The 23,044-nt window shown below is 30.5% G+C and overlaps 1 protein-coding gene across 1 annotated transcript; it reads left to right on the top strand.

The window, feature by feature from the left end:
- Window positions 1-496: 496 nt before the first annotated feature.
- Window positions 497-22,749, top strand: LOC114420434. Its single transcript, XM_028386330.1, has 2 exons — window positions 497-515; window positions 22,241-22,749. Exons 1-2 carry the CDS (start codon window positions 497-499, stop codon window positions 22,747-22,749), a joined length of 528 nt encoding a protein of 175 aa, XP_028242131.1.
- The last annotated feature ends 295 nt before the right edge of the window (window positions 22,750-23,044 follow it).

Below are 23,044 nucleotides of genomic sequence, written 5' to 3'. Positions count from 1 at the left end.
ATGCACGTTCATCTTCGCCAAAGTCACTATAGTGACACGCGAAAAACGGAAACGGAGGAAACAAGAGCGAATTAGGAAAATAATATAGAGTGTGGAAATTATGAGGAAGAAAATGAGTTTAAGAGAGACTAGAGTAGAGGACGAAAAAAAGGGGAGAGCGGAGAGAAAGGAGCATAAAGAGTCAAGGTCGTCGCACGTGCTACGACAGACCACGATGGGCAAGCATGAGTGTTGAGCCACCAGATCCACCAATTTAATCACCGCAAGGTTTTGCTCCTCTTTGCCGTCAACACCTCTCCGGCCCTTCCCAACAGTATTGCATCCGCCATTATTGGTCACCACCATTTTCCCTGTCATCCTTATCTTCTTTCAAACACACATATGATTTATCTCTTTATTAGAGTGCACAAGTGGGGAGAAAGATTTTTATTTGATTTTGGTTTATTGGGGAATGGACAGACACGGTTTGTTTAACCATAGCGCGCTAAGCACATAGATGAATGAGAGGAGAAAAGGTATTAGGAAGAGAAGAGAGCACACAAGAGGAGAAAAACGATCATTTTCAATTTTTAAAATTGTCCAAATTCAACTATGGTTTCGCGAAAATTGTCATTGAAATGTTAGTGATATTTACAAACATGCCACTGCACACTTAACGACGACAGTTTTGGAACAACCGTTTGTTGAATGTAAGTCATAAATAACAATTTTTTTAGTAGTGTTAAAGGGACTGGTGATGAGAATCCTGAAACTAACCAAATACAGGCTAAAGGCCCAAGTGGAGAAGGACGAAGGCCAAAGTGGAGAAGGATGAAGGCACAGAGGCAGAGACACTATCAAGACTATTAATTGTTGCTGAAGGCCCAAGTTAAATATGTTTTTTAGTTATAATTTTTATTTATTGTAATTTTGGCCAAAACTGTTTAGAAGGCCCATGTCTATTTTTATCTTTTTGTTCAGATACACTATAAGTATTGGTTTTTGCTTTCAATAAAAAAAAAACTTTTGGCATTTGATAAAATTTGGTGAGAGCTTCTCTCTGGGTTCCTTGTTGAACCAATCTCAGACTTATCAAGGTAATCCTTGTGGCGTCTACCTTGACTTATCTTCCTTCACCGGAAGTAGCGTATACCCTGACTTATCTTCCTTCACTAGAAGTGGCGTCATCCAAATCTTCGTAGCCTGTATCAAGCGATCTGCTCCTAGTCAGGTTCACATTATATGGTATCAGAGCTTCGGCTCTTGATACAGGCTTTATCCTATCCTATTATTTTTCTTTGTAATTGTCCAGGTTCGTGTTTTGTCCTTGTTTTGTTATTTGTTTTCTTATTTGCGTCTTGTTGCGTTCTTGTTTGTGTCGTTCTTGTTCTTGTTCTTGTATCTTTCAGACTTTGTGTCAAAAAAAAAATATGTTTGAGTTCTGTTTCAAGTAAACAAAAAAAAGTTGCAGAAATTAAAAAAAAAAAGAAAAAAGAAAGAAAGAAAGTGGGTGTTTGATCTTTGAACACGAAATTGAGGAAGTTAGAGGCTTTTTTTTGGCAGAAAATCGTGTATCAAATCCCCTTATCTGGATTCTCCTCTGAATTCTGAGCGTTTTGATATATAGTGGGCCTCAAACAGACAACCGTAACAAAAGTTATGTTACTTGTCATATCTGCTATCTTATCTGTTATCCTATCTGTTATCTTATTTGTTATCATATCTGTTATCCAAATTAAATCTAATTTGTTATCCAAATCCAATCTAATCTATTATCCAAATCAAATCTAATATATTATCCAAATTAAATATGATCTTTTATTCAAATCAAATTCAATCTGCTATCCAAATCAAGTCCAAGTTGTTATCCCAAATCAAATCTGTTACTCAGTCTGTGATAGTTATATTGTCTTTCCTTTTATTTTATATTACCTTGTGTATCTAATTTGGTCCATCGAGGAACTTAAGAGTGAACACGAGTGGTAAAAGGCAAGAGGGAATACATTACACAAAAGCCTATATTGAGAGCATCAAACACGAGTGAACTATCATCAAAGAGAGAAACACGAGAGTAGAGTGTGGTGAGGTCCTGAATCTTTTTTTAAATTACTGCAAAATTCTTTGTTCCTTAATCATGGCAGGAGCTGGTGACAATGGTGGTGTATATCATCAACTGGACGGATCTCAGCGCTTATTACTGGACGCGATGACTACACAAATGCAACGTTTATTGAACCGTCACAATGAAGAGCTCTACAGGCGAATAGTCAAATCTTCCTTGTTTATTCTTAAACCTCTATCCTCTAGAGAAGTGTGTGATGACCAAATCAGAATGAGAGAAAAGAGAGAACAAGAGAAAGAAAATAGTGAGGCACCACAGAGGAATATGAAAAAGAAGAGTGATACACCCGAGGGAAAGAGTGATACACATAAGAGAGAGAGTGATACACATGAGAGAAAATTTAATTATTTTGCAGAGGCGAGTGAAGTGAGGAAAGTGTTACCTGCTCATGAACCACTCTATCTACAGTATTGCAAAGACAATAAAATTTCTATTGATAATTCTAATGAGTTTACTATTTCTATTTCTCCTAGTGTTCAACCCTTATTGCAGGAATTTAAAAATGTCTTTCCTAAGGAGATTCCTCATGAACTGCCACCTTCAAGAGGCATAGAACATCAAGTTGATCTCCTTTCCGGAGCTTCATTGCCTAACAGGCCAACTTACAAAAGCAATCTCCAAGAGACTCAACGTAAGGATGCACATGCCAAAGTTGAGTATGTGAAAAGATTGTATGACCAAGTGAAGGTGCAAATTGCAAAGAAGAATGAAAGCTATGCCAAGCAAGCCAACAAGAAAAGGAAGGAAGCGGTACTTGAACCCGGTGATGATCCTGGACATTTGAGGGCAAATGTTTTCCAAGAAGGAGGGAATGACGAGAATCCTAAAACTGGTCAAATACAGGCTAAAGGCCCAAGTGGAGAAGGATGAAGGCCCAAGTGGAGAAGGATGAAGGCCTAGAGGCAGAGACACTATCAAGACTAATTTGAAGGCCCAAGTTAAATATGTTTTTTAGTTATAATTTTTATTTATTGTAATTTTGGTTCAAACTGTTTAGAAGACTCATGTCTATTTTTATCTTTTTGTTCAGATACACTATAAGTATTGGTTTTTGCTTTCAATAAAAAATTTTTTTGGCATTTGATAAAATTTGGTGAGAGCTTCTCTCTGGGTTCCTTGTTGAACCAATCTCAGACTTATCAAGGTAATCCTTGTGGCGTCTATCCTGACTTATCTTCTTTCACCGAAAGTGACGTCTACCCTGACTTATCTTCTTTCACTGGAAGTGGCGTCATCCAAATCTTTGTAGTCTGTATCAAGCGATCTACTCCTAATCAGGTTCACATCCACTGGTCACTTAGAAAGTTTTTGTTTATTTTCTTAGAGAAGAGTAAGGGCTGGTCGTGTTCAGCCTGGTGAATGCTACCATCTTTATCTCATATGTGTTTATGATGCTTTTACTGATTATCAATTGTTAGAGCTTTTTAGAACACCTTTGCGGTCCTTATGTCTACAAATCAAAACTCTACAACTTGGAAGCATTTTTTATTTTTTATCTAGAGCTCTACAGCCATCAGAGCCTTTATCGGTAACATTCATTGAACATGCTTCTGGAACTTGCTTTCAAATATGATGGTTATTTAAATATATTTCCCATGAATTGTATGTGTTGAACTTGTGATATTCTGCATCCTGCACCAGTGTTGTTTTATTCAGTTTGTTATGTTGTCAATTAATTTTATTATGCAGGTTCAAAATGCTATTGAATATTTGAATATTATTGGGTTTAAAATGCTTCTAGAATGAATATTATTAGAAATGCAAATGTTATATAACTCTTTGATAGTGAATGCTTCAAGTTTTATGAATTGGGCAATCATATAATTATAAGGAGTTTAAGCTTTTACATTGATAGTGAATAAAATTGATGTGTTTAAAGTTCTTGACACCATCGTGCTATTTATATAAAAAATGCATGATTAATGATGATAGTGTATAACTTAGTGGATGAACTAGTTTTAGTGTGATTAAAGATTTTGAAGGATCTGTGTACAACTTCCTGTTTTTCATATTGTAAGAATGTCATGTGAGAAAATCTAGCCCTTCCATTTGTTTTAATTTTGGGTTGTTGTATCGGACAACTGTGGCATTGCCCTTATATGAAGGAAGAGAAAATTTAATTATATTCTGTTTTTCTTTGGACCTTCATGAAATATGAAGTGCTTCCTGAAATTTTATCCAGATTCTCTTTCTCAAGTATCCATTCCTTCAAAATGGAGAGTATCTTACGCTTTATTAGGGCCGTATATTGAGATTATTGTTATATTACTTTTACTGTTTCTTTATTTAATAATAATTTGAATATAATATACTATATTATTTGGATTAGTTTTGTTTTTAATTTTTATATTTGAATAATATTAACAAAATAGATAAAATATAAAAAAATAAAATTGATTTTTGTAAAACCAATGTTGTATAGTCGCAAAAATAATATCAATTTAAAAAAAAATAGATGTTATAAATACTATACAATATCGGTTTTTTCCAAAATGATGTTGTAAGTATTATATAACATCGATTTTGACAAAATCAATATTACTTTTTTTTTTCTATTTTTTGTTATACCACATCAATTTTGAGAAAAATCAATATTATATAGTGAATTTTAACATCAATTTTCATAATTGATATTAAAAATGATATTTTAATGACGGTAATTTTAATATCAATTTAAAATTTATGTTGAATGTTCGTACAAATCGATGTTAAAAATTTATTTTTTTTAGTAATAAGTGGAAATCAATGTTAAGTTAAAAGGTGATTCAAAATGATTAGTCATTAATTATGCCATTAATGGGTTAAAATCAATTTATCGTCTGAGTTAAATCTAAATATGAGTAACATCGTGTTGCTATCATCTATATTGCTTCCATTGTGATACCCCTACCGCCCTATTACACCATTGTTTACCCATGATCGCCCAATTACCTTCATCATTAGGCTCCCACTACAATGTCACAACCACCATATGCGTCGTGCCTCCATTGCCATCATGCTACAACCATCAACACGACTCAATTACTACACTGCACCACCACCACTACTTAGTTGCCATAGTTTCACTGCCTCCACCAACATGCTGCCAACATCACTAGCTAGCACATTGCCGAAACCACGAAGGTAATTCTTGCAAGTGTTTGAAAAATTAGCTGAGATTATAAGATAGATATAAGTTACAAGTTGAAAAACTAAAAACTTATCAGATAATTAATTTAATTGAAAGTGTTTCATAAAATTAATTAAAAAATTAACTAATGAATGTCAAATAACATAAAAGAACATATTTATATTTCTAATATTATAATATTTAAAATTATTTTTAATAAATTTTTATCTTTAAAAGTAAGGCAATAATTTGTATTATAAAAAATAATAAAGATTTATTGATTTTACTCATATTGTTTACAAGCAGTTTTTGAATAAACTAATATATATTTTTTCAAATAATTTTTTAAAATATAATTAAATAAAATACACTTATATTGTTTAAAATTATTTTTTAAATATTTAATTTTTATTAATAATATTATTTTTTAAAAAAATATTTTTTTTGGTTATAGTTTTATTTATTTTTATCAAATTTTGCTTAGTGACCAAATGTTTTAAATAAAAATAAAAAATAAAAATGTATTTAACATTAAAAAAATAATAGAAAATGAGAATTTCAAGTCTCTTAATAACTAAGAAAATAAATTTTCTGTCTAGGGTTTGTAAGAAAATTAAAATAGGTAAACTGATTTTTAAATTAAATAAAAAGATAAAATAAATTAAAATAGTTCCGTGAGAATAAAATTGAGAAAGAAATTAGTAACTTATAAGTTAATTTATTTTTTATAAACTACTAAAATAAGATCATGTACCAAATAAATTTTCATCAAATTACTTTATAAACTTTTCAAAAAGTTTTATCAAACATACTTTGAAGAATGTGTTCGCGCGTTAAAGAATGTATTCTAAACTTTGTTAATTTATTTTATAATGATAATCCACGTTTGAGTTAAGTTTTGGGAGTAGCCCACGTCGTGCGTGGAGCTATATATACTGGTAGAGTAAAGGAAAACGAGAATGCATGGTAGACTTGTTTTTAGATTAGAGACTTTTTCTTCTTTGGTAGGTGAACCTACGACTTTATCAAACAGTTTGGAATATTATACCAGTTGAATGGTGTCCGTAAGAATAGTCATAAGTCGTAGGCAGGTTACACGGTAGGACAGGGATGAGTTTGCGATTATTTGTGACATCACGGGACGATAAAAAAAATCAGTGAGAGCAAAAAATTTCTAATATTTTTTCAAACAAAAAAAAAATATTAACTTTGTTGGATAACAATTCAAACTTCAAAACAAATGCAACAGATGAAAATTGTAAGAGATTTGTTTTTTTGAATTTGTTATGTTTCAAATCTTTAAGATTTTATCTAGATTTTAAATATTTTATTAATTTTTTTCAACTTATTTTGGGGATTTGTTTTTTTTTAAAAAAAAAACAGGATATGATAATATTTGAATTTTGTATTGTTATTTAGTTTATATATAGAGCCAAAAAAATAAAAATTTTACAGCGTGCTTCATGTAAGATCCCATGGTAATTTTATTATGTGTAGAGAAATTTTTCCAACAAGCTTTTTTAAAAAGGGATAAGAAAAAATAAAAACATTAAAAGAATAAAATAGATAAAATTATAGCCATAACTTATCTTCTCTTTTATGTTTTACAATTTTTTACACCCTTCTTTTTTAAAAACACTATCTTATGGGTAATATTAATTTTTTTATAACACAAAAATATATTTATTTAATATATTTAAATAAAAAAAATATTTTTGGGGGAAATTACCCCATTAGTTAACATGTAGATTCATTCCTAGTCTCAACATATACTAGTCCCCGTTGTCCTTATGAGATGAAATTTTATATACCATGCTCCTTTTCATTGGAGGTCGGGTATCCTTAGATAATTATTTAGTATTCACTTAATGGATAGGGATCAAATATAAATAATTAATTATTCACAAAGTTTAACAAGTATAAGTACGATATTTAAAAGACCTCTTGAATTAATTCTTGTTGGATTTAATTAATTAGAATAGGAATAAAAAAAAGTATGAAATATTTTTTGTATTGACATAGTCGTCACTTAATTAAAGTCGAGAGTTAGTCAAAGAAAAAAGAACATGAATTAATTGTAGTGTTTAGACTTTTTTTCACCTATTTAGAAAAAAACTTTAGATATTTCTATATGAGGAAGCATGAGAAGCTAGAGTCATGAGAGAATATTCTTTCTATTTGGTTGTAAAGGTTTGTGTTTCTATTAGAGATCGAAATTGACTTTTCTGTTGTTCCTTCTCCAATTATTCCTGTGCTGTCCACTTTATTTGTATTAATATTTAATTTTATGATTCAATTTAAAATTGTGTGATTTTCAAGGAACAGCACGGCGGGACAGTTGAAAAAAAGATAACAGAAAAGTCAAGTCCGTTAGAGATCATATACACTTTAATTTTGGAAAATATTTTCCTATGATCCTATTGCTATACTCAAATACTAAAAAATTATGGTTAAATTAATTTGTAGACCCTTAAATTATTTAATAACTTTTAATTAAAAAGTATCATAATTTAGGGACATAATTAAAAATTGTTAACCTATGCAAGCTAGTATGTTGAGTTTAGAACCTGAAGACACTGGTATGCAAAGATGAGAATACTTGTCTGCACATGCTCACAATTTTTTAATTAGGTTCATTTACTATTTTTTATTTTTAAATAGATATTTAAATTATTATTTTATCAATTGCATCCTGAACTTGTATTTATTTTTTAATTAAGAGGACTTAATTAATAAATAAATACAAGTTCATGGATAAAAAAATTTAAGGACCAAAATAAAATTACTAAATAGTTTGAGGACTTACAAATTAATTTAATCAAAATTTATTAAAAATTAAAAAATAAAAACAGAGATTTATTAGATAAAACATGAGATCTATATTTTTTTTAGAAAGAGTATTGAAAAAGTATGAAAAAGTATGTTAAAAAGTGTCACCAACATTTGTAAAAAAAACAAAGGCAAGTTCATCCATTTAAGGGCTTTCATAATAATGACTAATAGGCACTCAGTTTAAATTAAATCAAATAAATCATTTTTATTATATTATTGGTATAAAGTATTTATTACTTTTATAAATAATTAATCTTTATCGAAGGATCTCACTGACCATCTTTAAAGAAATATTTCTTAATTATATTTTTTTCAACTATAAGATTTAAAATAGATCTTACCTAAAAAAAATTAAGTTGAATATACGTCACTTATATTATAGACATTTTGGTTTTTTTTAATAATCAAATCAATATATGTATTAATATAAACGGTACAGCAGTACCAAGATTTACACAAACAAAACAAAATCTGGTTACTTATATTTATTAGCATGACAGATAATAAATATAAGTAACCAGGTCAATAACAACTATACATCCCCAAGAAAAAAGATATGCCCCTTCTAAAACAGAATCAGTGTCGAGTACTGAGTCACTGGCGCGCTGAGACACCTTAATTTACTGCCCACATCACTCTTTCCAGCCATGTAAGTACAAGCTACACTGCTTACTTTGTCATGAAATTTATTAAATTTGTTCCCCTTTATTGATGCAACTAGTTATACCTAGCTGTTCTGTAAAAAAAAATAGTTATACCTAGCTGTAAGCATCATTAACTATTTCCAAATTAAATCCACAAGAGATTTGAAACAGTTTTGATTGGTTTTAAACTATGAAGCGAAGGATAATCTTTCAGATCGACAAAAAGGAAAACTTAGTTTAGATTAATCTTTATTTAAAGAACGATTTCTAATAGAAGTGAATGCATGGGCATGAGAATTGATGCTATAACTAATTTTAGGTGACTGTGTGTGTAAAGAATATATCTGTTTTTCACACATCATCTAGAACCTGACGAAAATGTACAGATCAAAATTTCCTGGTCGTCTTGCACTGCGCCCTGTAGGGTAATTGATACACAATTTTGTAATAAAAGGGTCACTTGAATCCCAAGTTTTCTTTTTCTTTTTCCAAAAAGACAAAATAAGCTTCACGTATACACCCAAAGTAATTTCCATATATAAATTTGACAAAGTGATATATAAAATTCATATTGCTATAAAAAAATTAAATCGTTCAATTTTTTAATGAGCGAAAGTCAATGATATACTGCAGGCCTGCTAGCTGTAGTTATCATATGGTAGTTGTTGTTTTTTCTTAGTGGCTATTGACAAAGGAGTTTTAAATTCTCTTCTATTATCATTTACTTACGAAGCATATCATTGTAGAACATTATATGGTATATAAACCTTTCCTGGTCATATTCATTCACCATTTAACAATAAAGGCATCATTGAATCACATGTTTTTTTTTTCAAAGGCCAAAAAAAGCTTCACGAAATTAAAAAAAAATAATCTTAGAAGGGTAAAAGTTATAGGTTTATAAATAAATAAACAAAAAATTCCACTCATAAATACAAAATATTAGAGAGTGGACGGCTTCCCAAGTAAGCTAATACCTAATTCCCCCATATTAAAAAGTGCAAGTTGTAGTTATCATATAATTACGAGGCATATCATTGTGAAGATACTAGATATATATGGATTTTTTTTATCACGTCATTGACCAATGACAATTGTATATAATTTATTTTAGCGGATGAAGTCGCGCATTTGAGTGGATCGTTGCCCCAGTTCAGTATCAAGCATATTTTTGCAAAGGCTATATAACAAGTTAAGTAGTTTTGACTAGGATCCCGTCTTTTATTTTTGTTCCTCTTAGGGGTGACGATACGTGTATGCAATTCTACTGTAGTTTATCACCAAACACTTGAATTAACTTTGGTGTGGGATTGTTCCGGTTTAATTAATAATTTTAAATTTAAATTTTGAATATGTAGTTGTGTTTTATATATACTTAAAGATTTATTTTATTAATTTATAATAATTTTATCTAATTTATATATGATTGTTTCTTATGAAAATATATGTGTTTATAGACTAAACATATTGGCTTGTACATTTTAATTGATCTTGGGTTTGGGGCCGCCCCTTCCTTTAAAAAATAATAATAACAACATTGTGTGTCACCTATTACTACATATTAATATGTAAAATATTATAATGCTTAAAGGATCTATTTGATTTGAAAAAAAAAACAAATCAATTTAGATTAATACAAAACATAATTTTGTTATTTATAAATAATTTGATGACTTTTTTGTCAAAAATACAAAATAGTCAAAAGTCAAAATACATATCATTTTTTTATTCATCTAATAATTATATTTTTTTCATGTCTCTAATTAAAAGTATTGTCATCATTATGATTATTGTCACCATTATTGTTATTATTGTTCTAGTTATTGTCACGGTCATCATTATGATTGTTGTCGTCTGTTGTTATACCTACCACTATCACTTCTATTGATATTAGGGTTTTCACAAATCACTTTTGAGTAAAAAAAATCATCTGATCTAAAATTCAAAAGAGCTCGTGGTTTGCTTCGGTTTGGACAACTTTTAAAAAAACAATTTGATCTAATACAATAGAATACGATTTTGATTGGATTTAATAGGTTAATTTTTAACACATCTTTATTGACCTTTTAAATTCCTATTGATGGATGCCTTTCAACTCAAAATATTAAATTTGATGACATGGTTACAATTACAGTCATAGAAATACCTATTAAAAAAAATCAGATTTGTTAAAGCTCTAAACCCATGTCATAAACCCACTTATTTTTTCAAAAGCTTAGTTGTTTAGGTGAAGACTCGTGGATAATTTCATATGTAACAATGACCAAACAAGGGGCTTAGTTCAAACAAATACATGCAATTTATTTGAAGCAACAAGTTTCATAACCATGTGAAGTTGTTAACCCAGTGGGTTAATTAATAATTAATAAAAATAAAAAATTCAAAAGCAAGTCTTTACGATGAAGAGTTAAAGTGCACATTCATATGGGTTATTAATTAATCCGGCCTAAGAAGTCATTCTTTCCTCCATTTCAAATTCCTCATTCCTTGTATCTTCCTTCTTATCCTCGTCCAACCCAAAATTTTCCTTCCCTTTTTGACCCAATCGAACCCATCCTTTCTCCTTTTCAGTCCTTCCCTTCTCCCCTTCTGCACATCCCCTCTAATCTGGCATTTTTTTTCTTAGCATTTTGTATTCAATAGAATTGGCGTTGCATTTTTAAAAAAAATAAGTAACATAATAATTATTCTGTCATGTGTTATGACACAACAAGATTGTGATTCTGTTATATATATATATATTTTTTATTTTTTATTTTGGAACACACAATAGAATCATCTTATCTAGAAAAATAATACAACGGCATTACGATTCTATTATGTTATTTTTATACTTATTATCTTTTTATAGCAAAATGTAATGTTTTTTATTTTCTAAAATAAATGTAATTGTTTATTATGAAGGATTAGAAATCTTTTTTTGTATTTTTTCCAGATGACTCGTACGAAGCAAACATCGTATATTATTGGACGTGATCCTCTCCCCATGAAGGTGCTCATCATAATTTCATTGTGTTATGCAAAAATATAACAACACAACCAACTCAACAATCAAATCATGATTGTGTTGTTATGTTTAGGGTGATAGATGATTAAAATTGTGATTCCTTGTATAGAACTATACAATAAAATCATTATTATTTTGTGTGGCAAGGGAGAAGAAAAAATAAATACACAACAGAATCATAATTTTTTTATATATTTTATTCAACGGAATTGTAAAGGACATTTTGAAAAAAAAAAAAAAAAGTATCAATCCCTTGAGAGGAGCCAATAGCAATAGAAGCCGAGCCAATAACAACTCCCAAAACAAAATTGTTGATGTGTCCTCAAATCAAGCCATCAATCCATGATGCCTATAAACGACCCATAAAGTATTTTCATTCAACCAATTATGTAAGATAAAATATTTTAAATAAATCTGATACAAATAACTTTATTAATTTATAGTAGTTCTTGCCTTTTTGGATTATTGTATTATTGATATAAATTATTTATCGATCATTAATTTTTATCAAAAAACTTGAATAATAATTTTTATTAGGATTTTCCTCATCCACAAAATTTGTACCCAAGACTTTGCTTAAAAAAATTCAACTTTTTTAAAGAATTTAACTTCAGTTCTACTAGAACCAATCACATGTGAATAATTTATAATACACAACTTTCTATGATAATATGGATGATCTAAAAAATAAATTGAAAATTAAATTAAATTTAGAACTCTATTTAATTTTAATCACCACATACACTTTAACGTTATTTATTAATTTTACCCACATACACACGCAGGTATGTATTTGTACTGGAGCCTTTATTTATCTCACAATACTCAGACTTAATTTAGATTAATTTTAACTTAGACGAAGTTTTTCAATTGCAGATTTTTATTATTGAAGTTTTTCTAAGGTGAGAATACTTAACTATTAAATATGTAAGTGCTTTTAGAAAAATTATTAGATTGAAAAGCTTCTAAAAAGTTTTTTTATTTATAAAGAAAAACTATTATTGCAACCAAATAATGAAACTTGCAAAGTTTAATTTGGTGATTAACAATATATATACGATTTACAAAGTGATTGAACAAACCGTCCCACTCAAACAGAGGGAAAACATCATAACACTCATAGACTTATGTCCACTCCCAATACAATAAAAACATCTATCACAAAATTCATCTCTGCCATGGATGGAAATAAAACTTAGAAGCTAAAGAGAAAAGAAAATGGAGGAAAATTTGATTAGTATAGAATGAGAATTAGCTTACACAAGTGTTGAGTATTACAGTTGGTTATAAGAGTAACCAACTAAATTAACTAAGCTAATTTAGTTATAATGTGATCAACCTGAATTAAACATGATCAAAATGATATTTATGCTAATATCTCCCTCAAGTTAGGAATGAATATTGGACATTCCTAGCTTGGAATAAAAAAATTGAAAAGCACCAGGCAACAAAGCCTTAGTATATATGTCTGCAAGCTGATTAGCAGAGGTAACATACAATAATTTCACAATTCCTTTATGCATCTTCTCCCGAATTAGATGACAATCAATCTCAGTGTGTTTTGTTCTCTCATGCAGATTGATTATCACAATACAAAACAATAGGTTGATGGAAACCTATTTTGAACTCTTGAAGTAGGAAAGTAAGTCATCGTAGCTCACTAATGGCACTAGCTAATGCTTTATACTCAACTTTTAAGGAGCTTATAGATGCGGTAGCTTGTTTCTTAGATTTTCAAGAAATAAAAGAATTACCAAGATATATTGCATAACTCGTAATAAATATTCTTGTATCAATATAGTCAGCTCAATTTGAATCACTAAAACCTTTCAGATAAATGTTATTATCTGCAGAAAGAAAAATCCCTGCACTTGGAGACCCTTTGATATATCAAAGAATCCTAAAAGCAACTTGTTGATGAGCTGAGGTAGGGTTAGCAACAAACTGACTTAAATGTTGCACAACACAAGTGATATCTGGTCTTGTGTTAGTTAGATAAATCAATTTTCCAATCAATCTCCTGTAAGATGAAGCATCCTCAACTGAAAGAAAAGAACCCAAAAGCTGATGGAGCCTAATTGTATAATCAGAGGGAGTAGACACTGGTTTATAACCAAGCAAGCTAGTGTCATTGAGGATGTCTAGAGCATATTTCCTATGATAGAGATTGATGCCAATATGAGTTCTAGCTACTTCAAAGCCTAGAAAAAACTTCAAATCACCTAGATCCTTTATTTTGAAAGCACTGTCTAACAATTGTGTGATATTCTAGATTTCAATCAAATCATTACCAGAAAAAACAATGTCATAAACATAAACCAGTAGAGCAGTAATGGACTTAGATTCATGCTTGAGAAATAAAGAACAATCAGATGTACACTGATTGTACCCATGTGAGATTAAAAAGAAAGACAATCAGGCATACCATTGCCTACTTGCTTGCTTCAGACCATATAAAGATCTTTTAAGTTTACAAACCTATCTTGGCTTATCTAACTGTATACCAGAAGGAAGAACCATATACACTTCTTCATTCAAATCACAGTGTAGAAAGGCATTATTTACATCTAGTTGTTTCAAATACCATTGATTTACAACGGCTAGAGCTAATAAAAGCTTGACAATAGTCAACTTGGCAACTGAAGAATAAGTATCCAAATAGTCCTGGCCCTCTATTTGAGTGTAGCCTCTAGCTACTAGCCTTGCTTTATATCTTTCTATGGAACCATCAGACTTATGCTTAATTTTGTAGACCCATTTACATCTAATGGCAGTCTTATGTTATGAAAGATCAGTAAGAATCCAAGTACTATTAACCTCTAATGCTTTAATCTTTGCATTCATAGCTTCAATCCAGTTAGGATCTTTAGAGGCCACATTGTATGATTGAGGTTCAACTTGTTGTGTAATAGACAAGATGACCTGTTGATAGGAAGTATATAGTTTGTTATAAGGAAGGACATAACTGAGAGAATGAAGAGTAATATTTGTAGAGAGATTGGCAACAATTGATGATGGATATGTGATGTGAAAGTTTTTATACCCTTTTGGCCTTTGTATCTGTCTCAATGACCTTCTAAGTGTCTGAGTGTCTATTTGTAAAGTATCAAGATCAGAAATAGTGGTAGCAAGTTTAGTAATATGATTATTAGTTGGTGATTCCGAGGGAAAGTCACTAAACCGATCAATATTAAGGGAATAAGGTGACACAAGTAAGACTGCAACGGGATCAAGTTTATTTTGGACAGTGAAAGGAAAACAATCTTCATAAAAAATGACATTTCTAGAGATAGAAATGGCTCTAGTCTTAAGGTCAAGAGTGACATATCCTTTTGTGTTTGGCTTAAATCCCAGAAAAAAGAAGAAGTAACAACTCTTGGATCCAACTTTTTTTCATTGGCAGCTATAGTACTAGTGAAGCATAGACAACCAAACACTCTTAAAGAAGTAATATCATAGAGGGTTTCATAGAGTACCTCATAGGGTGTTTTGTTACCAAGAAAAGGAGTAGGTATGCAATTAATAAGAACAACAAAGTGAATTAAAGCATAAGACCAAAAAATAGAAGGTAAATTAGATTGAAACAACAAGGATCTAGTAACATTAAACAAGTGTTGATGCTTTCTTTCTACAATTCCATTTCGTTGAGGGTTTCATAGAGTACCTCATTTGGTGTATAATTCCAGTTTCATCATAGAATTGTCTTGGAATGAATTCTAATCCATTATCTTATCTAATCATTTTCACTTTGTATCGAACTGCCTCTTAACCATGGCAAAAAAAATTCTTTAAGTGTGTTTGTGTTTCAGCCTTTGGGTGCATAAGAAAAATCCAAACAAATCTCAAATGATCATCTACTATAGTGAGAAAATATTTGTAACCATTTAAAGATCTTACACTACAAGGACCCCAAATATCAACATGTATTAAGGCAAAAGCACATGTAGAATGAGATACACTAGAAGGAAAATACCATTTTTTTTGTTTTGAATGATGACAAGTATGACATACAAACTGTTTATTAGTTGTGAGAAGAGGGTAAAATTGTTTTAAAAATAACATCCTTTCTGAAGATGGATGGCCAAGCCTAAAGTGGCACAAGTCTATAGGCATTTTATTACATGAAAAAGTTGAAACACTAGCAGAAACAACAAGAACATAAGCTATGATAGAACTTAGAGCATACTCCTTGAAAGGGTTAAGAGGAAGCATCTTCAACCTATAAAGACCTTCCACCATATCAATTGTACCAATCCTCTTCAGGTTCTGCATATCTTGGATAAAACATTTATCATTCATGAAAATTAGCTTGCAAGTCAATGAAGAAAGAAGCTTAGATATGGAGATCAAATTGACCTGAAAGCTAGGTATATATACAACATCCTCTAAGTATAGAAACTGAGAAAATTGCACTGTGCCTACATGAGTTGCAATGACTGTGTGGCCAATGGGAAGCTTAAAATTATGGGATTTATCTTCTTACAAGAAGAAAATAAGTAAGGAAAAGTTATGACATGATCAGTGGCTTCTGAATTGAGTATCCATTCATCTGGACCTGTCTTGCTTACACTACAAGTAATGGATAAGACATTACCTCTGTGTGCATTGCTGGAACCAATGATTGTACTAATTTGATTCACATGTGAATTGTTGTGACTCGAGCTCTATTGCTACAGCAGGGCCATTAGAGCCTTATATTGTTGAGAAGTCAACTTTATTATAGTACTTTGCTCATCTTGATTTTTGTTAACTCATTGGCAAGTTCACCAATTTGTCACAAGTAGTAAAGTACTCAGAAGTTCAAGTGTCGAATCCACAAGAACTTTGTTTGCACTTAGATTAATGCAAACCCAATTTACAAGCAAGAGATAAGGAATTTGAAACAAAAGATAAAGAAAGATAGGAGATAAGATAAATATTTAAAAGAAAAGATAAGAGTTTTAAAGATAAAAAAGAAGATAGAAAAGATAAAAGATTTAAATTAAAAGATGATAAAGATAAAAAGTAGAAGATAAAATAGATAAGTAAGAGATAAAGATAACGATAAAAAAAGATGAATACAGAATGTAATAATATTGGGACTTAGCATGTCTTATTTGCCTAAGGTGTATGATTTTATATTTTTCTCTATCAATTTGGTGAATTTTTCCTACTCACGATTACAAGCATATGAATTTTACCTATCTATCTCCCAAATGTCTTTGCAAAGACTCAATAGATAAAATGCATGAAGTTCTAATTCTAAATGTTTGGTTTGATGCATGGGCATAATGCAAACACTGTCTAGCAATGATTTTATTAAGATACCCCTTCCTTTGAGTTCTATTAGAAATTACCTTTTTTCTAGCGACTAATCCCTAAAATTGATGCATATAAGACCTTCCTTGTATTTATATCAAAGATTACCCTCTTTCTAGCACCTAACCGCTAAAGATGATGCAAGGATGAATGATGCATAAAATTAAAATAAGAAAGGATAATAGGAAATAAAACACCTGTTTGCATTGATAGATATGAAGCATACAATGCATCTTTTGGCTTTTTAGGCCTGCTACGTCCTAACTAAGGGGGTTTAGCCACTCATTGCTACAAGAGACTTTTACACTTTAGGGGATTGATGTGGATAGAAGAAGAGGGATGGATAAAGGAGGAGAAGGGGATAATGGACATAAACAGAGGGTTTCCCCTATTAGAGATACTCAGACTTAAGATGTATTCATTAGAGAGCTCTGAGTCTCCGGGGTGGTGTTGTCTTGGTGTGTAGGTTGAGTCTTTCCCTTCTGCTTCCTACTCCTTTTATACGACTAATGTAGCTTACTTTTCACGCTAACTTCGCACTTAGCGTGGGCTTTCACTCTAAGCGCGCCTTTTGGCTTCTTCGCGCTAAGCGTGAGTTGGCCCACTTAGTGAGGGTACACGATAAGCCTGGATTGGGCGCTAAGCGAGCTGTCAAATTCTTTCAATTTTTCTTCAAGGTTTTTTCTTCCAATTTTTGCATCAATTTTCCTCCAAAGCACTTGAAATCGTATTCTTTTAAATTCTGCTCATCAAAAACTGCAAAGATGTTATTTTCTTTATTATTTCATTAAAAACAACATTAAAGTAAAGAAATTACAATCATTCTTAGCCAAAATTGACTATAAAATTAACTCAAATTTCGCAGTTATTAATTTTGTTCTGAAACAGAAGCATCTTCCTCTTCTTTCAACACATTCATATTATTTATATTTGAGCTTTGAGACTTATAGTATTTATGTCTAGGAGGATAACCATGCTTCTTGTAACATTCATCAACTGTGTGGTTAATGAAACCATAATATGTACAAAGCTTGCTTCCTTTCCCACTGGAATTTCCTCTGCCAAAGCCACTCTGGTTACTTTTTCCTCCTTTGGAATCATATTTTGAGGGAAACCATTCTTCTTGAAACATTTATCAACTGTATGATTGTCTTTGCCACAGTAAGTACATGAAAGTCCTGAATTCGATGAAGATGTACTTGCTGCATTGATCAAGCTACTATTTCCTATCATATCATTGCTATTAATTTGTCTTTCTTGTTGAACTGCATAAGAAAAGACTTTAGCTATACCAGGTAAAGGATCCATCATCAATACACTAGATCTAACATTGCTAAACTGATCATTCAATCCTCTAAGGAATTGCATAACTCGATCTTACTTCTTTCTTTCCATAACACTAACAAGAGCATCACATGTGCACTTTGGACTGCATGTACAAAAATGATCAGGCCGATAACTCTCTAATTCATCCCAAATAATATGCAATCTTCTAAAATAATCTGATATTGTTTTATCACCTTGTCTTATAGAAACCATGTCCTGCTTCAATTATGAGATTCTTAACAAATCACCTTGTGAATATCTAGACTTTAGATCTTTCCATATGTCTCGTGCATCATCCATCCAAAGAATGCTTTGTCTGATCGAAGGTGAAACTGAATGGACTATCCAAGAAACCACCATATTATTACATCTTTTCCAAACTGCGTGAAAAGGATGATTTGATGCATATCCTTGAATTGAACCATCAACAAATTCAACTTTGTTTTTCGCACTCAATGTTGTTAGCATCGATCGACTCCATGAACTATAGTTCGAAGAATTGAGAACTGGAGAAACCAGCGCTGTTGTAGGATTTTCTCCTGGATGAAGATAATATGGACTATGAATGTTTAATGACTGATCTTGCTAATCGTTACTCAAAATGAAAGATAACAAGAGGAAGAAAGCGAACATATATAGAATAACAAAAGGATAAGGAGTTGCACAACAGAACTCTTCAAGAGAAGAGCTCTGATACCATAACAGAATCCATCTCTACCATGGATGGAAAGAAAACTTGTAGAGGAAGCTAAAGAAAAAAGAAAATGGAAGAAAATTTGATTACAAAGAATGAGAATTAGCTTACAAAAATGTTGAGTATTACATTTTATATAGTTGGTTACAAGAGTAACTAACTTGTAACTAATTAAACTAACTAAGCTAATTCTAGTTACAATGTGATCAACTTGAATTAACCATGATCAAAATGATATCTAATAAACTTTTGTCCACTCATAGTACAATTTTATTAAAACTATTCTTCACTTTCATGAACTTGACTTTCCCACCCAATAATACAAATCTGAAACATAAATAATTAATATTACACAGCTTGTGGTGTATACTGTTATGAACCCAACTCTGAATGATAGGCCATAACCATGAGTTAGCCATCCTTGTAAAACAAACGAAAAATATTTATCTATTTTGCTATGCAGCTGCTGCCTCCTACAATTCATGGATATCTCTGCACCTGGAAATTTAAATTAATAATTCAATCATCGAGCCATGCATCCAAGAGGATTACTGTGCCATTCTGGAAACAATACACTTGAATTCTATGTCCTAATTAACTTTGAATCAAATGTTGGGAATAAATTTGTATGCCCACGATCCAAGTCATCATATAATCAATTCTAATTTTAATAAAGTATTATTTTATTTTCATTGTCATATTTCACTATTTGATTGAATGGTTCATTTAATAATGTCCTTGATTAAAATTAAAGACTTGTTATTATAATAGAGATTATGATAATGAGAAACAAGTTTGTTCTAATTTTAATCTAAATTGTTCTTGATCATAGGATTATTGTAAATAGGATATCAATAATTCAGATAGATTAATATATATGTGATAGTGTTTATTAGATAAATATTAATAGATCTCATTTATTAATTTGCATACATAGATGAGTCACATGTTGATGTAATCATTGAATTGACTCAATTGAAATTTTCTAATGGTTAAAATTTACCATAAACTGTCAATAGAAAATTCTCAAGAAGAGATATAATAGCTTTCTTTGACCTGAGATTGTCATAGTAATTAACAAGTTATTTGTTGTATTTTGATTCCGGACACCTAATGCTTTAGAGCACTTGTTGAATGGATATTGGATATGATTAAATACTTGTATAATTAATGATTAATCAAGAAGGAATTCATCAACTCTTGGTAATGAGTTTGAGCTCTATGAATAAAATTATATCCTGGCCAGGAAAATTAAATGAAAGAAGAAATGAATTTCTTAAGTCATTATGAGTTAACTTAAAAGGGTTTGACAGTAATATCATACTCTAGAGTTAACACAGAGCTGTAAAGATGGAAGAAATTATTACACTACTCTTCTAATGGTTCTTGAAAGTAAAATGTTACTTCATGTTATCCGGATGTTAAGGAGTGTTGCTAGACCCCTACCTTGATTAGTATATTAATTTGATTAATATATTATCGGCTTAGTATTGAACCTACGGGATCACACACAAACGAGTGTTCTAATCTCTGCTAAAGAAATTATTTTAATATTTGATGATTAATTAAATTAAGAATTTAATATGATCAAATGATTAATTGATTTCAAAAAAGGTGAAATATTATTATATTTTTGCTAGCACTGAAAATATAAATAATATGAAAGATTTGGTGAAAGAAAAGAAACAAACATGTATGATTTTGTATTTGAAATTTGGGTTGAAAAGGCTGCTAGATACAAGTTTGACTTGGTCAATTATTATTTCAATTTTAATTGCTAAATGGTTTGCAATAAAAGGTAACAAAAAATAATATAGCTTAAAAAAAGGATACTATCAATAATGATTTTTTATTTGATCAGAAATTTGATATCCTTAGTGTGCTATAAATAAAGCCTTGGGCTGCACGTTGAAATAATCCTAATATCACTTCTCTATTCTTATTTTTCCACTTGTCAAAGTTGTTGACGAATAGAGGTCAGTCTCGGTGTGGATGTACGTAGAGTCTTCACACTATTGAAAAAATTTTATGCTTCAAGAGCTCATCAACATGTATATTTTTAAATATGTCATCTATTTATAATATAATTTAAATACAAAATAGATCCTTTTATTCAGTAATATGTGTTTTTGAACACCATTTTTTTTCTAATAATTGGTATTAGAACAATAGGTCTTTTGTATTTAAATTATATTTAACAAAATTTGAAAAATTTGAATTTTTATTTACTTACACGTAATGTTTCCTATTATGATTGCATGATTACATTGCCAAACCAAATTAATTTTTTTGTGCAATTTGTAATCTTGTTACGTGGATGTTGTTTTGAATCGGTGGAATGTTTGCAATTGGTTGTTAATATGGTGTTTGATTTGTTGGAGGTGTTTCATATCATATACGTTGGTATTTTTATATAAAGGAGAATAAAGATTTTTTATTTTATTTGGATTCCTTTTAAAAGATTAAACCTTTTCTTCAATTTTGAGCAATTTGTTATTAATTATTTTATTTTCAAATTAATGGATATTAATTTAATGGAAAGATGATGCATTAGGATATGTGATATCAAAGAGGTATGCGCTTCAAGCATTGTATCTCGTTCAATTATTTGAGAGATTTTTTTTTATATGCTATGTGCATAATTATATAATTGTTATATATCTAAATAATAAATATGTTTGTCATCTGATTTATCTTTCATATTAAATTGTTTAATCATAAGGAACGACCTGATTACTAAGGGACTTATAGAAAAAAAAAGATAAATTAAGACATATGATGTAATTTCTTTTAATGATTAATAATAAGGAATGACTTGACGAACATGAGACTTATAATTAATAATTATTTCTTTTCTCACATAAGATGGATGTTTTTGAAATTAATTATATACTCACCCCCTAGACAACCTAGGGAAGTATTAAAATTAATTTATTAATATCAATAGGATTGGCTTGACAACCAGGAATATATGTGATATGGTATTTTTTATTTTGATTTGAAAATGTATATGATACATTGTCTTATAATGTGTATGAGAAACAACTTGATAACCAAGTGGCTCACTCATAATTTTTAAGAGGCTTTATATGATCCACTTAAAAGAAATAAGTATTTCTTACATTTCAATATTATTATTAGAAATATCATTAATATTTTTATATTTTTTAAAAGGTTTGAAAAATTATGCTCTGACATAATTATATTTTGTTGTGTGCTTAATCAACAGTATATCTTCTCTATCGCTTATCGCTTCGTGGTATTCTTGAATCTGAAAAACTAGTCGGAGCCAATTATGATGATTGGTACCACAACTTGAGAATTGTTCTCATGCATGAGAAGCTTATTGACACTATTGATAAGCCTCCCATGGAAGCACTTGATCTGAGTGATGCTGAAGCAACCAAGGTTTTTCAAAAGTACCTAGATGAGTGCCTTACTACTAAGTGCATTATCTTGGCATCAATGAGTTCAGAACTCCAGAGGCAACACCAAGACATGGACCCATATGAGATCATCGAACATCTTAAGAAGATGTACGGTGGTCAAAGCAAGACGGCTAGATTTCAGTTATCTAAGGCCCTGATTAGATCCTCACTTGTTGCAAATGAAAAAGTTAGACCTCATGTTCTTAAGATGATTGATCTCATAGAACAACTTGAGAAGTTGGGGTGCACTCTTGGGAAAGAGCTTTCTCAAGATTTGATTTTGCAATCACTTTCTGATTCATTTTCATAATTTATTGTGAATTTTAACATGAATAAGATGAGTTGTGACTTGTATGAGATGCTTAATCTGCTAATTGATTATGTGAATCAAATTGCTTCTGAGAAGAAGAAAGGAACTGTCATGGTAGTTGGCAAGAGCTCCAAGAAGAAAGGCAAAGTACCAAAAAGGAAGCATCTTGGACCTAAGGGTGGTATAACCAAACCCAAGAACAAAAGGAACAAGATTGACCAACTGATGCTGAATGTTTCTTCTGTATGGGGAAAGGTCACTGGAAGAGAAATTGCAATAAGTATCTTGATTCTTT

This window comes from Glycine soja, chromosome 7 (genome assembly GCF_004193775.1).
Source record: "Glycine soja cultivar W05 chromosome 7, ASM419377v2, whole genome shotgun sequence".
NCBI classification, from domain to species: Eukaryota; Viridiplantae; Streptophyta; class Magnoliopsida; order Fabales; family Fabaceae; genus Glycine; species Glycine soja.
This window is presented reverse-complemented; position numbering and strand designations above follow the sequence as displayed.